Source organism: Nuphar pumila, chromosome 4 (genome assembly GCF_984573655.1).
Source record: "Nuphar pumila chromosome 4, dmNupPumi1.hap1.1, whole genome shotgun sequence".
In the NCBI taxonomy this organism is placed as follows: Eukaryota; Viridiplantae; Streptophyta; class Magnoliopsida; order Nymphaeales; family Nymphaeaceae; genus Nuphar; species Nuphar pumila.
This window is the reverse complement of record NC_143252.1, coordinates 5,185,065-5,204,811: the sequence shown is the minus strand read 5'-3', so window position 1 is coordinate 5,204,811 and position 19,747 is coordinate 5,185,065. Positions and strand designations below refer to the sequence as shown.

At 39.5% G+C, this 19,747-nt stretch overlaps 2 protein-coding genes across 2 annotated transcripts; one reads left to right on the top strand and one right to left on the bottom strand.

Annotated features, from left to right (window-relative positions):
* The first annotated feature begins 1,660 nt into the window (after positions 1-1,660).
* LOC149839145 (expansin-A2-like) lies at positions 1,661-3,576 on the top strand. Its single transcript, XM_090002317.1, has 3 exons — positions 1,661-1,865; positions 1,993-2,305; positions 2,947-3,576. Exons 1-3 carry the CDS (start codon positions 1,712-1,714, stop codon positions 3,248-3,250), a joined length of 771 nt encoding a protein of 256 aa, XP_089858443.1. The 5' UTR covers positions 1,661-1,711; the 3' UTR covers positions 3,251-3,576.
* An 11,532-nt stretch (positions 3,577-15,108) lies between these two features.
* On the bottom strand, positions 15,109-19,288 carry LOC149839144 (transcription factor RF2b-like). The gene is made up of 4 exons (XM_090003937.1): positions 18,780-19,288; positions 17,290-17,422; positions 16,707-16,791; positions 15,109-15,761 (listed from the first exon to the last, which is right to left on the bottom strand). Exons 1-4 carry the CDS (start codon positions 19,286-19,288, stop codon positions 15,415-15,417), a joined length of 1,074 nt encoding a protein of 357 aa, XP_089860063.1. The 3' UTR covers positions 15,109-15,414.
* Positions 19,289-19,747: the final 459 nt, after the last annotated feature.

Below are 19,747 nucleotides of genomic sequence, written 5' to 3'. Positions count from 1 at the left end.
CAAAGAGAATCACAAAAAATATATATAAGTATTTATACGAGTCTAAAATTATGCAACTATAGACTTTCATAAGTTCATAAGATATTTTATGTTAGAAGGTCTCATAAATATCATGTGAATCTTGTTATTTTGATTTTAACCAAATTTGATTTTGAACATGCAATGACATTTTTAAAAGACAATACCATCATTTTCTGAAACATTAATTAGTAGAGTATTTCATTTTTCATATGGACCAAAAGAATAAGTTGATGTTTAGTAAGGCTGGTAATTAAGCCGAACTAATGTGGGTGTTCAAGCTTAGCTTGTTCTTGTGGTGAGTTGAGTGAGCTCAACCTCAGGGCAGACCTGAGTTAGAGCCCAGTTTGATCTGGCTAATTAAAAAGTATAATTTTTTAAATTCAAAATAATAAAATTTGGAATCTAAACCTACCTAGTCTGACTCAAACGGGTTCATTTACAAAATCAATAAATTCTTTCAAAGTTATAAGCAACAGAATTTGAAGTCTAAACTTGTGCTTGCAAGCCAAACACTTCAATAATGTGTACTATGGTCAGGCCTACTGGCTTCTTTGAGATTTGAGGCCACCGCCTCCGGTCTCAAATGAATATATATATATATATATATATATATATATATATATATATATATATATATATATATATATATATATATATATATATATATTACACATGGCCTCCAATGAAACATGGCACATGGCCTCCAATGAAACATGGCACATGCTGAAGGCCTTCTATTAAAAAAATGAAGAAATATGGGCCTCCAATAAAATATGCCTTGGGCCTCAACTTCTCTTGACACTCACTATAATATAAAATATATACATAATATACTTATTACTAGTTAACAAGCTTACACGATCTCCGCTGAACACCCCATCTTTCTTATTTATCTTTTTGAAAGGCAAGCTGAGGTTAGGCAGTCCCCTCCCAGATATCTCATAAGCCCCATGTGGCAGATGGATTCGAACCTGGGCCTTCAGCTTGGCACAGGACCCAGCTTACCACATGGGATACCACCTCGGTGGTGAACACCCATCTTTCTTGTTTGGCTTGCCAAGCTTATTCACAAATGGAACACGAGACGATCTACGAGAGGCTAGCTGGTTTCGTTTCCCATCCCTAATCATTAGTATTAATTGGGTTTTGTAAATCTGTCACTACCCCCCTTGTCTAATTAAACAAAGCAATTAAGTGTTATTTGTGGATTGGATTAAGGCCTAAACACCACTGCATTTAGGGTCCTTGTTTTGGTCTAAAAATAAGGCATGTGGTGGCTCAAACAAGAAAAGGAAATCCATGAAGGGTGTCCATTTTGTGTGATTCAGACACCACAGTTGCATCTTGGTAGATGGTCCCTTTGGAGTATCTTTTGGTGACGTCTGTAAAGATTTTCATGTGGGAATGGGGGCCATTGTGGTTTTAGCTGAAAAAGAATGCATGTGCAGTGGGACCCGCGAGGTTATCTGCACCGAACATTTGCATGTGCACTTCATTTGTATATCAAATACAATAAGTTTCTAAAGAATTGGCGGGCAAAAATTGGAGTGTATCCAAAATCCAAGCCATCTTCCCTTCAACTACCTCCCTTTTTTTTACATATAAATAGACCCCTTCCCCTTCATTATAGCACAACCAAGCTCATTCAACTTCTCTCCTCTTATCTCTAAACTTAAGCTCTTTCTCTACAATGGCTTCTCTTAGCTCCCCTACTCCAACCTCCTTATTACTCTTGTTTGGCTTGAGCTTGCTTGCCTTTTGTCCTAGTGGCTCTTATGGTGACTATGGATGGCAGGGTGGCCATGCCACTTTCTATGGTGGTGGTGATGCATCAGGGACTATGGGTAAGTTTACAATGGAATGTTGGCCGTTGATCGGCCTCGAGCCCCTAGTAACTTGAAGATGATGAATTGTTGCTGAGTTGTGTGATTGGTTTGGTTTTTTATGTGCAAAGATTCATGTTTGGTGCAGGAGGAGCTTGTGGTTACGGCAACTTGTACAGCCAGGGCTATGGCACACTCACTGCTGCACTTAGCACTGCTCTGTTCAATGATGGATTGAGCTGCGGGTCTTGTTATGAGATGAGGTGCAATGACGACCCCAGGTGGTGCCTCCCGGGTTCGATCATGGTGACGGCAACCAACTTCTGCCCGCCGAACTTCGCCTTGTCTAATGACAATGGTGGGTGGTGCAACCCCCCGCTACAGCACTTTGACTTGGCCGAGCCTGCTTTTCTGCAAATTGCTCAGTACAGGGCTGGGATTGTCCCAGTGGCATTTAGAAGGTAAGAACTTTTTTTTTTATCCTCGATAGTACATGCATCAATATCATCATCCAGTCTTGTCCCAACGGCTTTATGAGTCTTCTTTTTTCTATTCCTTCTTATTTAAAGCTAAAACTTTGGTCACCTTGGCCTGCACAGGCCCCCATGCATTGCTGTCATGTGACTGTCACATAGCCATCGCACTTAGCCGCTCCTTTGCTGCCTCCTTTCCAGTCATACCCACAGGAAGTTACCTTAAGGGATGCCCACAGGAGAAAGTGTTTCTCCATTGGAGAAGGTGTGACCCTGTTAGAAAAACAAAGATTTTTGCATTTAATGAGTGGGACCCAGCACGGTTGTTTGTTTTCTCCACTTGTGACAAAGAGGTGTTCTTTCTTATGAAAGATGGACTCTTTCATCTTTCATAGAAAAGAAGCCGAAACAAACGACCCATAAATTATTTATCCTTTTACTTGATTCCTTGTCATGTCAACCTTTCTTATTAATGCTCTGATAGTTCCCCATACAATATCTTCAAAGTATCTTAAATGGCATTTTTTATGCAATAATCCTTAATTAGTATTTCTGTTAAGAACCATGCTTATTTGTTGGAAGGGAAACAAGTGGATTAACATGTGCTTTTCATTGTTGGTCATTCACAGGGTCCCTTGTGTGAAGAAAGGTGGAATAAGGTTCACAATCAATGGCCACTCCTACTTCAACTTGGTCCTCATCACCAATGTTGGGGGTGCAGGGGATGTCCATGCAGTGTCCATCAAAGGGTCCAGAACAGGCTGGCAGCCCATGTCAAGAAACTGGGGTCAGAACTGGCAGAGCAATGCATACCTAAATGGTCAATCCCTCTCCTTCCAAGTCACTACCAGTGATGGCAGGACAATCACCGGCTATAACGTGGTGCCAGCCAACTGGCAATTTGGGCAGACCTTCGAGGGGGGGCAATTCTAGACAAGGATGGCCTAGACCCACATAATTTTCTCTTTTATTTGGTAGATCTACAATGGGTGGGGCAGGGGTTGTAGGACTCAGGGCCATCAAAGCAGAGGTGCTTTTCCAAACACCCGCTTATTATACAGTATACATATATGTATATGATTTTTTTTCGTTGTAGCATTGATTGCCCTTGAAGTAACAAGAGGCAGAGAAGTATTGGAGGTTTGTATGACTAGTGAAGTTAATTGGTCCCTCTTTTATGTAAGGTACCTATGCTATATACATGTACTTAATTTCATGTAATGTGAGATGCTATTATGAAAAACTATTCTCTTTTGTCATTTCATTAGAGTAGGTCTAACCAACCTAGCCTATAATGTTGCTTTGTTTATTGGTATCTGTAATTTTGATTCTGACAAAATTTAGCAGAACAAGGAAAAGGATACTAACAAAACAGTGGGGACACAGATAAAGAAGAACAAAATGAAGTTTTACCTTAAGATGAAAAGGCTAAGGAATTCACCATATAGTCCATAATTGGAAAAAAGGAACTGAGAAGAGATGTGATTGGATGGGACTTCACATCCACAATAGCATGCGTTTAGCCATGTCCAGTGATACAGATGAAACATTATCAGTAACAGGCAGGCCGCAGGCATAGTTACTCTATAGTTTGAAAATAATGAGTTAATAACTGTTGATTCTCAAATATGATTGCCAACTAGACTATTGGTTGGCTATTTACTGTGACTGTTCTAGACACAAATTAACTGTTGAGAATGAGTTCCTTAAAGCAGATGCATTAGAAATGCAGTAAAGTTCAATATATTCAACTGGGCACCTTTTTCCTTAGGCTTTTCCTGTTCTCCATATCTTCTGCATTTTCTTTGTCGTATAACTGCCCAACCTTGAAGAAAACAGAGATTTCATTCTACTACTGTCATTTTGCCTCGATGTCATTGCATACGATACTTGCTAACTTTTGTGTGATATATATATAATCACTAGAATATGATAACTATCATGTGGATCGCAATTTTTATGGATTTTTTGTTCTTTTATCTTAAATCTAACTATACGGACGTGATTTACATGCATGGTTTTTATAAAGGCCAAGTCTTGAATCATCCGATGATGATGCATAAACAAGATATTTTTAAGGCTTTAAAATCTACGGGTCAAAATCTTCATAAATATTGACATATCCAAAAATTATATTTTTTTATCAAAAATACACAATCCAACAATTGGTTCCTAGAAAATTTACCATGATGAGTAGCAAAAAAAGTATTAAAAATGCTCAGTTCACACAGTAGTTCTCATATTTTAGTGACCTACAAAATGGGCACGGTGCTAAATGTAACATGGTATTGGATTTCCAGTGCTTTTTAAAAATTCTGACCATACAGATGTGATCTATATGCTTGTTTTTATTGGAATCACTTCTTGGAGCATTTGATTTTAATGCATGGATAGGTTTTTATAAGGTTTCAAAAATCAACGGTCTACAATTTTTAGAGATTTTAGACTCCAAATACTATTGTTCCATCCAAAATGCATGATCAAAGTGTTAACTTTTAGTAAATCAATCATGTTGAACACATCTATGGGGTCAGAATTTTGAAAAAAATAAATGCCGAAAATCCAATAGCACCCTTCATTTAGCACCGTGCCAATTTTGTAGGTTTCCATTTCCCTATATATATGTATGGTTTGTGGAATTGTAGATATAACAAACATGATTTGATGGTACATTTCCAATTGATCACCTTCTTTGTGCTTCTGCTTAGTCTCAAAAAAGGTTTCTTTCTTTCTCTTTGTTCTTCCTATAGACTTACAGAACCTATTAAATGATTCATTGCTTGGTTAAAGCGTGAAGCATATTAATGGTACCAAACTATTTACTGCCCCCGTGTTATTATGACATGTTAAAAAGTGATTGGAGAGAAATTCTGCACGTCTCTCTTTATCAGGACATGTGGTTGTGGCTCTTGCCATTGGCAGGTATCAAACAGATTGAGCAGGCAAGCAATGTGCTTTGCTGGGATGCAACACGGACCACATGGAAGAACATGAACTTGAGTCATTGGTCTAAATGCCTTAAATTGCATGTCATCCAACTGGTGGCCTTAATGAAGAAGACCAACTTGAGTCCTTGGTCTAAGATCTAAATGCCTTTGTTAAATTGCATGTCACCCATCTGCTGACCTTGATCTCGTGTTCTAACTGGGAGCACATCAGGTCATACTGAATATAACTGATCTGTTTCAATGAGCACAGCACATCTGGGTTGGGAACCATGAGTGTGGCCCATGCACATCATCCGGTGAATCAATTATATTGAATATGACCTGATCTGCTCTCGTTCTAGATACCTTAAGGCTATCTTTGGGAGCTGGTGTCAGGAGCATGTAAAAATGCAGGGCACTGAGAGAAGACACGATACGAGGTTACACACTCTAAAAACAGATTTTATAGTGGTTCGGTTCAAATGTGACCTACATCTACGGTTGGGATCTCTCTCTCACGATAGAGAGGAGGGCACCTCCATTTGTATAGATGTTGTCAAGAGTTACATGATGATTCTTTCTATCTTCTTGGACTCCTTGTGAGAAATGTTTCCTTGTCGTGGGCAATCACCAGAATTCGCTTTAACTTATGAATCATGAAGCTGGAGATCCAAGACATCATTTACTGAATCTGGATTTGAGCTTGTCTTTAAACAGTGAGGTAAGAAAGGATTTGTCAACTATATCCTTGTGAGGATGTAATTGAAATTGGTTGATGGGAGATTCAATCTCTTACAATCTCTCAAATCTTGTACCGCGAATAGCAGGAGTTGTACAATCTCTCAAATCTTGTACCGCAAATAGCAGGGGTTGTAGGAGATTCATTGAATCATCAGCTCCCAAACATAGCCCAAATTGGGAAGTTACCGGCCTTGGTTCATAGCCAATCAATGATTTCTATGTGTACCTCGACCACAGTGACAAATATCGGCACTTTTCTTTTAATATAGTGAAGAACACAATATTTTAGTTCCATTTTAAACCACCAAAAATATTCATATTTATATTGGCAATTTCTTGAGAAAAAAAAAACATTATCTTATGTAATTTTGTTTTTGTTGTTCTTTTTTTACATATATGCGTTTTTGCAGATAAAACTCAAAGAAAAACAAAAAAAAATTAAAGCGCAATCATGCCTGAAAGCCCACATTATGTGCTGGAAAATCATGGAGATTTTTCCAAAATGATTTCAGTCATGCAATTGACTTCCACTTTGCCTTGACAAATTAACAAGTTTCCCAGTCACCTTAACAATTATTATTGTAAGTAGTAGCCTACTAGGTGTTGCACTATACTGGTGCTGCAAAAGTACAACCACATTATTAGAGATTCTTTAGATCTAAAAAGTACAGGTAAAAGTTGATTTGTACTCTCACAAAACTTATGAGAAACATTATTTACCATCACTGATCAGGTCAGAAGCAACCCTATTAGTAATCCGTGAACAAGAGGTTACTTGCATGCTGTTCATCAATGATCCATATGCGATTACCTGATAGCTTACCTTGTAGATAAGTCTAGGGGTGTCAATGGGTCTCACTACAAGAAAATAGGTTGTTAGCGACGGACGTTAGCGACGGAAAGATTCCGTCGCTAGTTAGCGACGGATTGGCGAGCGACAAATATTCGTCGCTATTATCACTGAATCTTAAGAAAGTAGCGACGGAAGATAGTCCGTCGCCTAGTCCGTCGCTAATTAGCGACGGATGTTGCGACAGATTGTTTTGTCGGTACGATCGCACCATTTACCGACGACGTTAGCAACGGAAACTAGTCCGTCGCTAACTAGCGACGGATGTGGCGACAGAATATAATCCGTCGCTATTTTCGTGAATTTGATTTTACGTTGGCTTAGCGACGGAATTAATCCGTCGCTAAGCCGTCGCTAACTTTCGAATAACCCTAATCCCAACCAGGTTTTCCTTTTCTTCTTTCGCTGCTCCTGCGCCGGTCCCGCTCCCGCCGTTCGCCGGTCCCGCTCCCGCCGTTCGCCGGTCCCGCCGTTCGCCGGTCCCACCGTCCGCCGGTCCCACCGTCCGCTGGTCCCACCGTTCGCCGCCCGGAGAAAGGTAACGCCCTCCCCCTCCCGTTTCCGGCAAGGGGTTAACCCCCTGCCGGAAAACGCAGGGGGTTAACCCCCTGCCGGAAACGGCAGGGGGTTAACCCCCTGCGTGCCGTTTCCGGCAGGGGGTTAACCCCCTCCCGGTTCACACAGGGGGTTAACCCCCTCCCGGTTCACACAGGGGGTTAACCCCCTGCCGTTTCCGGCAGGGGGTTAACCCCCGTTTTCACACAGGGGGTTAACCCCCTACCGTTTCTGGCAGGGGGTTAACCCCCTCCCGGTTCACATAGGGGGTTAACCCCCTGCCGTTTCCGGCAGGGGGTTAACCCCCATTTTCATGCAGAGGGTTAACCCCCTGCCGTTTCTGGCAGGGGGTTAACCTCCTCCCGGTTCACACAGGGGGTTAACCCCCTGTCGTTTCCGGCAGGGGGTTAACCCCCGTTTTGACGTAAGGGGTTAACCCCCTGCCGTTTTCGGCAGGGGGTTAACCCCCTTCCGGTTCACGCAGGGGGTTAACCCCCATTTTCACGCAGGGGGTTAACCCCCTGCCATTTCCGGCAGGGGGTTAACCCCCTCCCGGTTCACAGGGGGTTAACCCCCTCCCGTTTCCGGCAGGGGGTTAACCCCCTCCCGGTTCACAGGGGGTTAACCCCCTCCCGTTTCCGGCAGGGGGTTAACCCCCTTCCGGAAAACGGAGGGGGTTAACCCCCGCGTTTTTCGGCAGAGGGTTAACCCCCGCGTTTTCCGGAAGGGGGTTAACCCCCTGCATTTTTCGGCAGAGGACCCTTGCCCCTTGCCTTTCCGGTAGGGGGTCGACCCGGGCAGGGGGTCGACCCCCTGTCGGAACAGCAGGGGAGTCGACCCCTTGTCAGAACAGTTTTTTTTCCGTGGTGACTTCATTTTAAAAAATTGTTTTTTTGTGCAGATTTCTCAACGGAACCAACTCGTGCTCGGCCACCTGTGGTAAGTAAATGACAAAAACAATGCAAATCGGGTAAATACCCGTGGTGAGTAAGTGATGCAAACGTATCACATGTTATTTAATTTATTGAATGCAGCACTTTATTGTTCACACACTCACTTAGTTGTTGATATCTAGGACTGCTTTGTTGGAGTTCGGAGATCATGCTGAGCATGATTTTAATGTAGAAATATGGAAGTGTTCTTATTTTTGGAGTACGGAGTCCATGCTAAGCATGGTAGTAGTTAGTGAGATATTGAAGTGTGTTTGCTGCAGGTACATGTTTGCCATTTATTTGATATGAATGATTATGATGTATTGCAATATTTGATGTAATTGTATCCATGCTTGCATGTAGTTACTTTCAATTTGATTTTGACTTCCATGTTAAATTTTATAATAAAAGCATGCTTCAAATGATTGTATCATGTCATTAATAGTTTGCACATGAAAATATTAAGTTATCAATGCATGCATCAAAATTCTTGTTATTGTTTGACATAGTATATTGCATGATAAATTTGATATTTTCTTCATCGTCGCATTCTGATTGTTTTTTTCTTAATTCGTTAGGATACTATTCGTAACATCATACGACAGAATGACTGCAAACCGTGAATGAATGTACCGTAGGATAGTGGACAATGAGTTATCGCATGAATATATGGATGGTGTCGATAGTTTTATTGAATTTGCAACGGCGAGTGTCAGTACGGTAGATCCCACAGGTCGGATTAGGTGTCCCTGCAAGATTTGTAAGAATAATCGATTTGTAGAACCTCATGGCGTTAGACATCACCTATACAGGAAGGGTTTTGTGAGTGATTATCAGAACTGGGCGTTTCATGGAGAAGAATTTAGAAACGATTTTGATGCACGGGTGAATGTGGTGCACGATAATCCATATACGAATTTGATATTTGATGCTGCAGGAACAGAACTGGGTTCTGCTATGAGTTCTAGTGATGTAAGAACTGTCGTAGATGAAGAATCACCAAACGATGCAGCTAGTAGATTTTATGATTTACTTATGATTGTAAGAACTGTCGTAGATTTTATGGTTAACCCCCTTGCCTTTCCGGTGATGATGTACGCGAGATCATTAATGAATCACTGAATAACTACTTCCAATACACCGTCGCCCCCTTTCTCCGAAATGAGATCAAGGCCGCTGTTCAGGATAGGGGATCTTCGATTCCAGGTCCCTCTCAGGTATAATCACATATATAGTTTTTTTGACTATCTTAAAGCACATCTGAGCATGGTAGAATCACATATAGAGTTTTTCTAGATGCCTTAGAACACATATGAACATGCTATAATCACATATTCAATTTTTTTACTGCCTTAGCACACATATGAGCATGATAGAATCACATATATATATATTTAACTTTTTGTCTGTCTTAGAGCACATATGAGCATGATAGAATCACATATAAAGTTTTTTTGATTGCATTAGAACACATAAGCATGCTATAATCACATATTCAGTTTTTTTACTGCCTAAGAACACATATGAGCATATTATAATCACATATTCTGTTTTTTGACTGCCTTAGCACACATATGAACATGCTATAATAACATATAGAGTTTTTTAACTGCCTTAGAACACATATGAACATGTTATATATCATTTATGATAGAATCACATATAAAATTTTTGGCTTTGCCTGCCTTAGAGCACATATGAGCATGCTATATTCACATATTCAATTTTTTTACTGCCTTAGCACACATACGAGCATGATCGAATCACATATATAGTTTTTTGCTTGCCTTAAAGCACATCTGAGCATGGTAGAATCACATATAGAGTTTTTTTATATGCCTTAGAACACATATGAACATGCTATAATCACATATTCAATTTTTTGACTGCCTTAGCACACATATGAGCATGATAGAATCACATATAGAGTTTTTTTATTGCCTTAGATCACACATGAGCACATGATAGAATCACATATAGTGTGTAATTTATTTCATTATATTTTGTTTATCAATACTGACTGTTCTTTTCTTGTGTAGGCTGCTAGCGATAATCAGGGTAGTGGAGCTGAAGGGACAGATAAAGACAATGAACAAGAAGACGCACAAAATCTTGGCGATGATTAGAGGACTGTGTTGAAGAAGTTCTATTTTTTTTATTTTTCCTAATTGTAATTGTTGAATTGTAAATAATTAAACTTCTTAGTTTTAAGGTGGAACGATTAATTATTATAGATACTTGTTATATGAATTTTTTTGTGTGGTTTGTTTTTTATTTACAGGAAATATAAATTGTACAGGAAATATAAATTGTACAGTTCTCCGTAATTAATTTTTAAATAAATTTTTTTTGATTTTTTTTCGTTTTTGCGACGGATTAGCGACGGATGATTCCGTCGCTATTCATATTAATCTAGCGACGGCTTAGCGACGGAATTAAATCCGTCGCCACGCCGTGGTCGCCGTTTAGTACCGGCGGATTGGCGACGGAATATAGCGCTCGTTATTCCGTCGCAATTAGCGACGGACTTGGCGACGGAATAATTCCGTCGCCAGTTAGCGTCGAAATATTCGCGACGTAAGCATACTGTCGCCGCGTTGTCGCTAATCCGTCGCTAACATGGTTAGCGACGGATTAGCGACGGATTAGCGACGAAAGGTGGTCGTCGCTAATCTACTGCTCTGTTGTAGTGTCTGGTTTACCCCGACCCCAGCCCGATTCCGGACCAAACCCTATAGGGTCAAGGTATGGTGATAAATAAGACGACGGATTAAGACCCGGGTCAGGACCTGAAGGTCCAATTAATACATAGATCCGGGTATAGTTTGTGAAATTTTATACCAGACCCGGGCCCGACGAGAGTTCCATTAAGACCCACAATTTTTCAATGTAAAAATGATAAAAAATATTATTTTACCTGGTATGGTTCGGGTCTGGTTCACGTAGTTCTTATCAGGTCCAAGTATGGTTTCTCTTATAGTGGACCCGATTAGTCTCGGGTCTAGACCCGATACCATACCCAAAAAATGGGTCCAAGTCTGGTTTCACCTGGGTCCGAACCACCGTTGACACCCCAAGATAAGTCCCACAAAATTTTCCAAAATGTTTCAAGCTCTAGATCAATGACTCAAAACAAAGCCAAAAACAAAGGTGTTTGGCCTAGGCATGCAAATGGGTCGGATCCAGGATGGAGTTTTTGCAATTTTTGGCTGCTCCAGATCCTACTGCCATGTAAGGATACCCCTGACCTGATCTGAGCTGAATGCGTAGGGACGCCTAAAAATACAAGACACCAATATGGTATTTCATTAGGCAAGTAAATGCATATTAGCTTCCATAAATACCATTTTTTTCTGCCAAACTAGACAGGATCAGGACAGACTCAGAGTGTTCCGTTAGAGCACTTCTAGATGCCGTTGATATCAAGATGAACGGCATCCAAAACCTGTACGAATGTGATGTACGGCTCACAAAAAAAGAAAATAGGACAAATCCAGCCATCTGTGAAGTGACCCACCGAGATGCTGCTATTTGAAACAGATTAGTGAGGATGCATTTACCGACTGATACCTCAGAAGAACGTTCCAAGGTTGAGGTTTGCTGCTGAAACTTATCTTTGTGTGCATAAGCTTAAAGTGGTTATATATATATATAGGAAGGGGATCATTCAACTAAAGGAAGGTCCAAAATCTAAAAGTTATTCCTTCTCTAATAATTAGGTTTTTCATCGACTTTACATATTGGATTTTTATCATTTTTTTTAGTAAGCAGTGTTTTATATTATGAATTTCTGATATTTAAATGTTTTTAAAAGCACTAAAAATCAATGGCCCCTGATACTTTGTATTGTAAAGTATTAAATGCATTGTGAGCCATGATTGATTTTCTGACACTATAGAGATGTGTTCAACATGATTGATTTACTAGAAATTGACACTTGGATCATGAATTTTGGATAAAAAAATGTTATTTTGAGCCTCAAAAGCTTATGAAAATTGTAAGCCATTGATTTTTGAAACTTATAAAAACCTATTCATACTCATTCCTATAAAAACAAACATATAGATCACATTTGTATTGTCAGAATTTTGAAAAAAATACCAAAAATCCAATGAAACATCCATTGGGTAGGTTTAGGAGCGTTTTCCATTGGTTAGGTTTTCATTCATCTCTCTCTCTCTCTCTCTCTCTCTCTCTCTCTCTATATATATATATATATATATATATATATATATATATATATATATATAGTCACTAGAATATGAGAACTAATGTGTGAAAGGTTTTCATAGATTTTTTTGTTATTTTCTCTTGAATACCTCAAGGTTGCTCAGTTTGCTCATCAAAAAAGTCTCTCCTACAACTTCGCTCTAGGCAACACTCTCTAAGCGTTAATGCTAGGGGCGGCAACATTTTTGAATGCCGTCTCTCCGAACTGAAGATGCGCTTCTCAGATCAAGTCAGGCCTCTCCAAGCGTAAGCTAAAAAAAATGAATAAATTTTTTTTGATAGTGCAACCCTTATGCGAGAAGTCATATTCCTAAGGCATTGGGATAGGAGATGGCCAGAGACGGATGGACAAACAGAAGGTTCAGGCAACTATAATGAGTGTTGTGGGAAGAATGACAAATGCAAAAGACACTCCCAGTTTACACCAGACTTGAGTGTAGAGAGGGATGATTTGATCCCCCCCCCCTCTTCCGCTTATCTACACCCAAACCTTCCCTCTCATCACTTCTTCTATTTTTTTATGAAAACGGGTACGACCAACAGTGATTCAAATGTTGAAAAGATCTACATGCTTGGCTTTATAAGAACCCGCACTTGAATCATTCGATTTTGATGCAAAAATGAACATTTTTTAAAGCTTTAAAATCAATAGCTCATAATCTTAATAAATATTCAAGCATTCAAAAATTGCATTTTTCATCAAAACTACACAATTCAATGGTTGATTCCTAGCAAAATCACCATACCAAGCACATCCACATGGTTGGATTTGAAAAAAAGTGTTGAAAATGCCCATATTTCTAGTTACTATACACCGGTGTTGGACATCATTTTTTGTTGGACCATTTTTTTCGTGATTTGAACATAATTCATCATGTCCCATTTGTTAAGAATGGCCCTGGATCCATTTTTTTTACAAAAAAAACCATGATTTTATAATGTTCCGAATTTAAAAAATTGTAGACCACTAATTTTTTAACTCCTTAAAAAACCTGCATACATGTTGGACTCGGTGATTCAAAAGCAGATCCCTATTAATTCAACTGCATGTTTAAACCTTTTAAAAAATAACAAATTTGGTGAAAAATTGAGTGCACTTTGTGCTCACGGAGAAATCTCTCTCTCTCTCTCATATATATATATATATATATATATATATATATATATATATATATATATATATATATATATATATATTTGGTATTGGTGAGATGAGGTGCAAACGCCGCATTTTTTAATTATTTTTCATGAAACTAACGTTACAGATATGATTTACAGTTTTACTTAGTAGGAATTAGCTCTTGAATTATCTGATTACAACATGTAGGCATGTTTTTATAAGGCCTAAAAATTTGATGGCCTACAATGTATGATACTTTTGTGGATCATAAAATAGTGTTTTTTCATCGAAAAACATGATCCAAAAGCCGTTCCCACTATTTTGAACATGATGCATCCAATCCATGAGATCAGATTAGATCAAACAACTTGAGCATGAAGATCCAGAGGCATTCGTAAGTATTGGCACCATTACCGAATGTTATATGTAACTGCATTATACTCCAAAATACCATGTTCCAACTTAGGACATTTGTATCAAAAATTCCTCTGAAGTATCTGAAATGGCCTCTTCTAGTGCCTATGCTTCTAGTTATACTAAAACTAAAACGGTTAGGTCTCTTGACCCCACATGCTGAGGGTGAATGGGTGACCTAAAGATTGAACCCTAGACAGCTAGATGTAAAAACAAGGAGAGTAAGAGATGACTAGGTTAAAATCTTTTATAAAGCAGAAAATCATTTTTTATGCAAACGGGTTGCCAGACTTATGGCCTTTGGGACTCTTGAGGAAATTGAATTGTTTGCAGGGGAAACACCACAACTGTGAGCCATGTATTCCTCAGAAAATAATATTTCCCAAAGTATACGAATGCATGTGATAAACTTGATGATCAATTCCAAAAGTAAACTTATGACCACTAAAATCCCCAACCACTTTACAGTTTAAACCCATGACTGCACAACAGCATGTGCGTGCACAAAGAGAGAGAGTCAGCAGGTCAGTGCTTCTAGTTACAACAGTTAGGTGATTTACTCATCAGGTTCAGTGCTTCTAGTGACAACAATTAGGTGATTTATTTTTTTATTATTTTTATTAACCAGATGCTGCTACAAAACCTTTAGAAAAAAACAATGCTCCATATTTCAGCAAGGCTTCTGGCTATAATACAAGCACGCTCAGCACAATATCTAGCACATAACACTTGAAATTTGTACATGCAATCAGATAACCATAAACAAGGAATACTTAATCATAATTCTGAACTTCCTATTCACACAAAATCCAAATACAAGCATTAGGTATCCAAAATCAGGGAATACTCATGATAATTCTGAACTTCCCATTCACACAAAATCCAAATACATGCGTTAGGTATCCAAAACCAATGACTCCCAAAAAAATATCCTGACAACAGTAACTTCTATTTTCACACCCCAAAGCTTGAGTTCTCTAAACTTTGTCCATAGATGAAACTCCTCAGTTAAGGCCAGCAAATTGCAAAATCCTATAAATAGCCATACAGCATAAGAAACTTGAAACAAAAAGGTGGTTCCCATAGTTCTAGTTATCAGTCAGATGAATGAATACAATAAACAGATAAAACAAAACAAAACAAAAAGTTAGCACATGACCTAGGCCAGATATAGGCCACCAACCAATGAGAATGGTAGAAGTAATAGCGGCAGGTATATGGGAACGAATGACAGATGAAACAAATAACTAAGATCATAATGCAAAAAGATGATGGGCATGAGATTATGCACAAAACAGAAATTTCACAGTAGATTTTGAGGAACCGCATCAGTAGGTAGTACTGCTTTCGCTAGCCGATATTGATGATCCTTCTGACTTAACATGACCACCTCGAGTAATATCAAGACCCCGCATGCGGCCAAGGGATTCTTGCTGCATGTTTTCAGACAGCGCACGAGAGTGCGCAAACATTTGGTTGTTCATGGCAAACTGAGATGGATGAAACTGCGGTGGAAGTATGTTATGGCGAGTGGCTTGATGTCCACCTGGAAAGAATGTTGGATCCATTGGTATATGCTGTCCCCCCATGTTGAATGCTTCAGCAGGATTTGGTAATATTTCACCTGTGGCAATCTTGAGCCTTTGGACTTCCTCTCTAAGGGCCTCATTGAGAGCTGCAAGTGTAGACAGTTGCACATTATTTAAGGAACATGAAATGAATAACATGGTGCCTTAATAAGCTCAATGCGTCGAAGATTCCTAAAGAATATTCCAAAGAACAGAAATCCAAAACAAAGATGTACGATCTTCAGAAACTTCATCAGAAATCAGTTGAATACCAGCATATGAACAAACCTGATACAGATGCTTAAATATGATATGCTTTCTGCTTCCTGATTTAGAAATATATTTTGAATACTAGGGAATTTTCTTTTTGAAGAAATGCATACTTAGCGAAACTATAAATCAACAACAACAATAAATCAAGAATTGTTCCCTCTACATAGATTGTCTTTGCAGAGAGGACATGCATATCTCTCCACGTTAATGAAGCCTAAAAGTCTTTTCATACCAAACCTATTTTCCAATTTCATCCATTTCTAACATAAACCAGGTTGCTTGATATTTATATATAGTTTCTCGTTGTCAATAAATTGATACACCAAACCAACAGAACTGCAGCCTCCAATTGTCTCTTATTCACTGAGTAGGCTAACTAAGGTTGATCAATCGTTTTACATTCAAAGCAGTTAGCACATAAATTGATTTAACGGCTAACACACCCCACAACAGCCCCTTTGTCAATCTTAAGTGTAAGCAAATAAGCCAATAAACAAAACCTTTACTAAACAGCAATTTCCCTTGAGAATTTTCCTAATTGCTCACCCTGTAGAAGTTAGAACTGAAACACCTTCATAGAAGTACATGACAGAGAATGTAGTTTTTCTGCTTGATTAAGCAATAAGAAGAAGAAAAAAGATGGAGTTGAAATTTGATACAGAAAGAAACAGAAACAACTTAGCCAATGCGCTAAAATAATATGGATCTTTCTTGGAACAAGAATATAAAACCAATAATATGAACCTACTGTGAAGCATCAAATGTGAAATCAGACATACCATCACGTAACTGAGCTTGTTGTTCCATTGCCTGCAACCGAAGCTTAAGTTCTGCATTCTCAGTTGTCAACCCTGTTGTATCTCGCTGTGCATCAATAACCAACCAATAATATGTAAAGCTATTGAATCTTCAATAATTTGTAAGATGAATACAGAAAAACTGACAAGAAAAAATTTTAATGAAATAAAGTGCTCAAAAAGAGAAGACTTGCTTAACTTGCAACTCTGGCACCTGATATGTTACAAAAGTTCCAAATATGTTGAACTCAATATTTTGATCCAAAAGGCGATCATTTTTTGTGCATTATATCATTGGATTCATGCGGAAACACTAACACATAAATGCAATCTAGGCTTCATGTGCTTCGAAATTGAAGTTAAGCAAGTTATAAAGTTCAACGTGGATTCATTTGAATTAAAGTCCATAAAGGCTTATAGAAAAAAAATCCTTCTAAAACAAGCCTTTTTCTACCAGCAAGAATTAAAATTTCATCTTGGAAGGATTCAAATGTAAACTAATCCATGATGTAAGTATAAAGCAAATTTGAATTATATTTGAAAACTCACAATAAGCAGTAGCTACCTGGAATAAGGTGAGCTGTGCCGAAAGAGTAGTGGCTTCAGTTTGAAGGGTTTCCACCCTGTGCTCAAGTTCCAATATGTATCGAGCCTTTCTTTCTTTTGAGCGAGCAGCAGATTGACGATTAGCCAGAATCCTGAAAACATCCAGAAGGAAATCGAGAACTAAATTTCCATAATAAATTGTCTTTATTTCTCAAACTTTTAGAAAATTGAATGGTCTGTTGCAATGGACCCACTTTGGGCATAAACAGGATCAGCTAATGTCACGTCATGGATCACAATGCAATCCCAATCTCTATCACTTTTTCAGATACGCAGGTGCATCTAGTTACCTCCTAAAGAGGCAACTTGCAGAGACAGATACAAGTTTTTGCATAATTTTTTTTAAGTAAAAATGAGAATAATTCTTTCATGTAAAAAAATGAAAACAAAACAAAATTAATTTGGACAAAAATAATAAAGAAATAACCACCCCGCACAGCAAAATCAGGGTACCCACTCTAAATGCCCGACATCTCCAGGATGTGATCCTCTCCTTTCATCTAGCCACGTACCTCCCTTCGATTTGCCACAGAGCTCCGAGGAAAAACTGGAATGGCCATGTCATCAATAACCTCATTGTGATGCATTCTTCATGTTCCACAAACATTCACTTCCTCTTTCTCCTTTTCATTTCTCTTAACTACATATATCCAGTCATTTTCCAAAGTCTTGCCCTAAAGTTCCCTTACCATCATCCGCTTTCCGATTACCCCATTATACTCATTCCCAGTGTTTACTTGTAACCTCTCAATCTCTCTAAAACAGTACCCCCTCCCCCTTTTCTACGATTTCATTCTTTTCCTAATCTGACATTTCCACAATAAGATCAACGGCAACTTTTGCGGTAGCATCACTTTATTTTAGCTCAACCATTAACTGTTCAGAACTAATAATCAGAAATCACAAAACCTAAGTAGTTCGGAGATAAGCAGATAATCTTGTAGCAGCACAAGAAATACCATAAACAGGATCAGACATTGTCATATGTCAATCATAATAGGACAGCAACAACGAAAATACTACTAATAGAACTACATCATCATCATAATCACCATCATATCAAACAAATCTCGTTTTGATTAGTAACGCCAACACCAACAACAACAACAATAAACAACAAAATCCAAAAACTCGATCTACATCAAAAGATACCTCAAGGCAATCCCCATCACGGGCAGGTTCATTTTCTTCTCTCAAATGTCACCAAACTTTAACAAATCACTAAGCAAAAACCAAGATAATCCCATATATTCCCCAAAAGCCCAAAAACCAAAAGAAGAGAAAAAAGGAAAATAACATCGACCCATCCATGAACCACAGGTCAACAAGAAAACCACCCAATGGAATCGCCAACCGAACAAAAGAATCAAATACCCACTTTTACTAACCATTTAATTCGATCGATCAAACCCAAAAAAAAAAACACAAGCAAATAACCAGAAATCGTACCGCTTGGCTCGCTTGGGATCGATCGCGGCGAGCTCGGCGAGCTTATCGGCGGACATGGCCTTCTTCACCTCCACCGTGTCCCCGAACAACCCCTCCCCTCTCAGGCACGACGACCCATCGACCGAACTGCTATGCCGGTGCCGCGGATTCCTCGCGGACCCCGGCATCGGCGCCGACGCCGCCGCGCCTCCACCACCATCCCCGCCATCACCCACATTCCTACAATCGTTGGACGAGAACTCTCCCCCCTTCCTCCCATCCCCCGACCTCGAATCGTTGCTCGTGGTGGACGATCTGAGCTTCTCTATATCCATGAAGGTGCAGAAGAGATCCTCCCCCTCCTCTTCCTCCTCCTCCTCTCTCTCCTCCCCACCACCACAACCGGCCATCCTGACAACGTTAGCATTGGAGGACGCGGCGGAGAAGGCCGTCTCCGGCTCGAATCCGGCGAGGTCTCCCGGAAAGAGGCGCAGCGAGGCCTCGGATTGGGATCTCCGGTGCATCATCATGTGTGCATTGCTTGGGGGGAGAAGGGTGAGGGGGGACCGCACATTTAATTTAGTCGGAGGGGGAGGAGACGCAGGGTCAGGCGAGGCAGAAGGATGTTGTTGCATGGGATGAATGGGGAGGTCGGACCCCTCACAGTCTTTCTATTTTAGTTATTATGGTTATACACACCCCTATACCTGTGCACTCTCTTATCTATTTAACTAATACTACGTGACCATGCTAAAGATGTTGATGTTGATGTTGATTTAAGAGAGGCGCGGAGCTGGAATGAAAAAAAAAAAACAGCCGACCCGAGCTAGGCTCCGTTAAGCTAAGCTTATCCGTACCTTTAAATGAGCCGAGCTTGAACATGGCTCTGAGGCTAGGATTAGCAAACGTGCCAAGCTTCATCGGCCTACTGAGCTCAATAAGCATGAGTAAGCTTGATAAGGCTGGGTTACCTTTTTTAGATATAATAT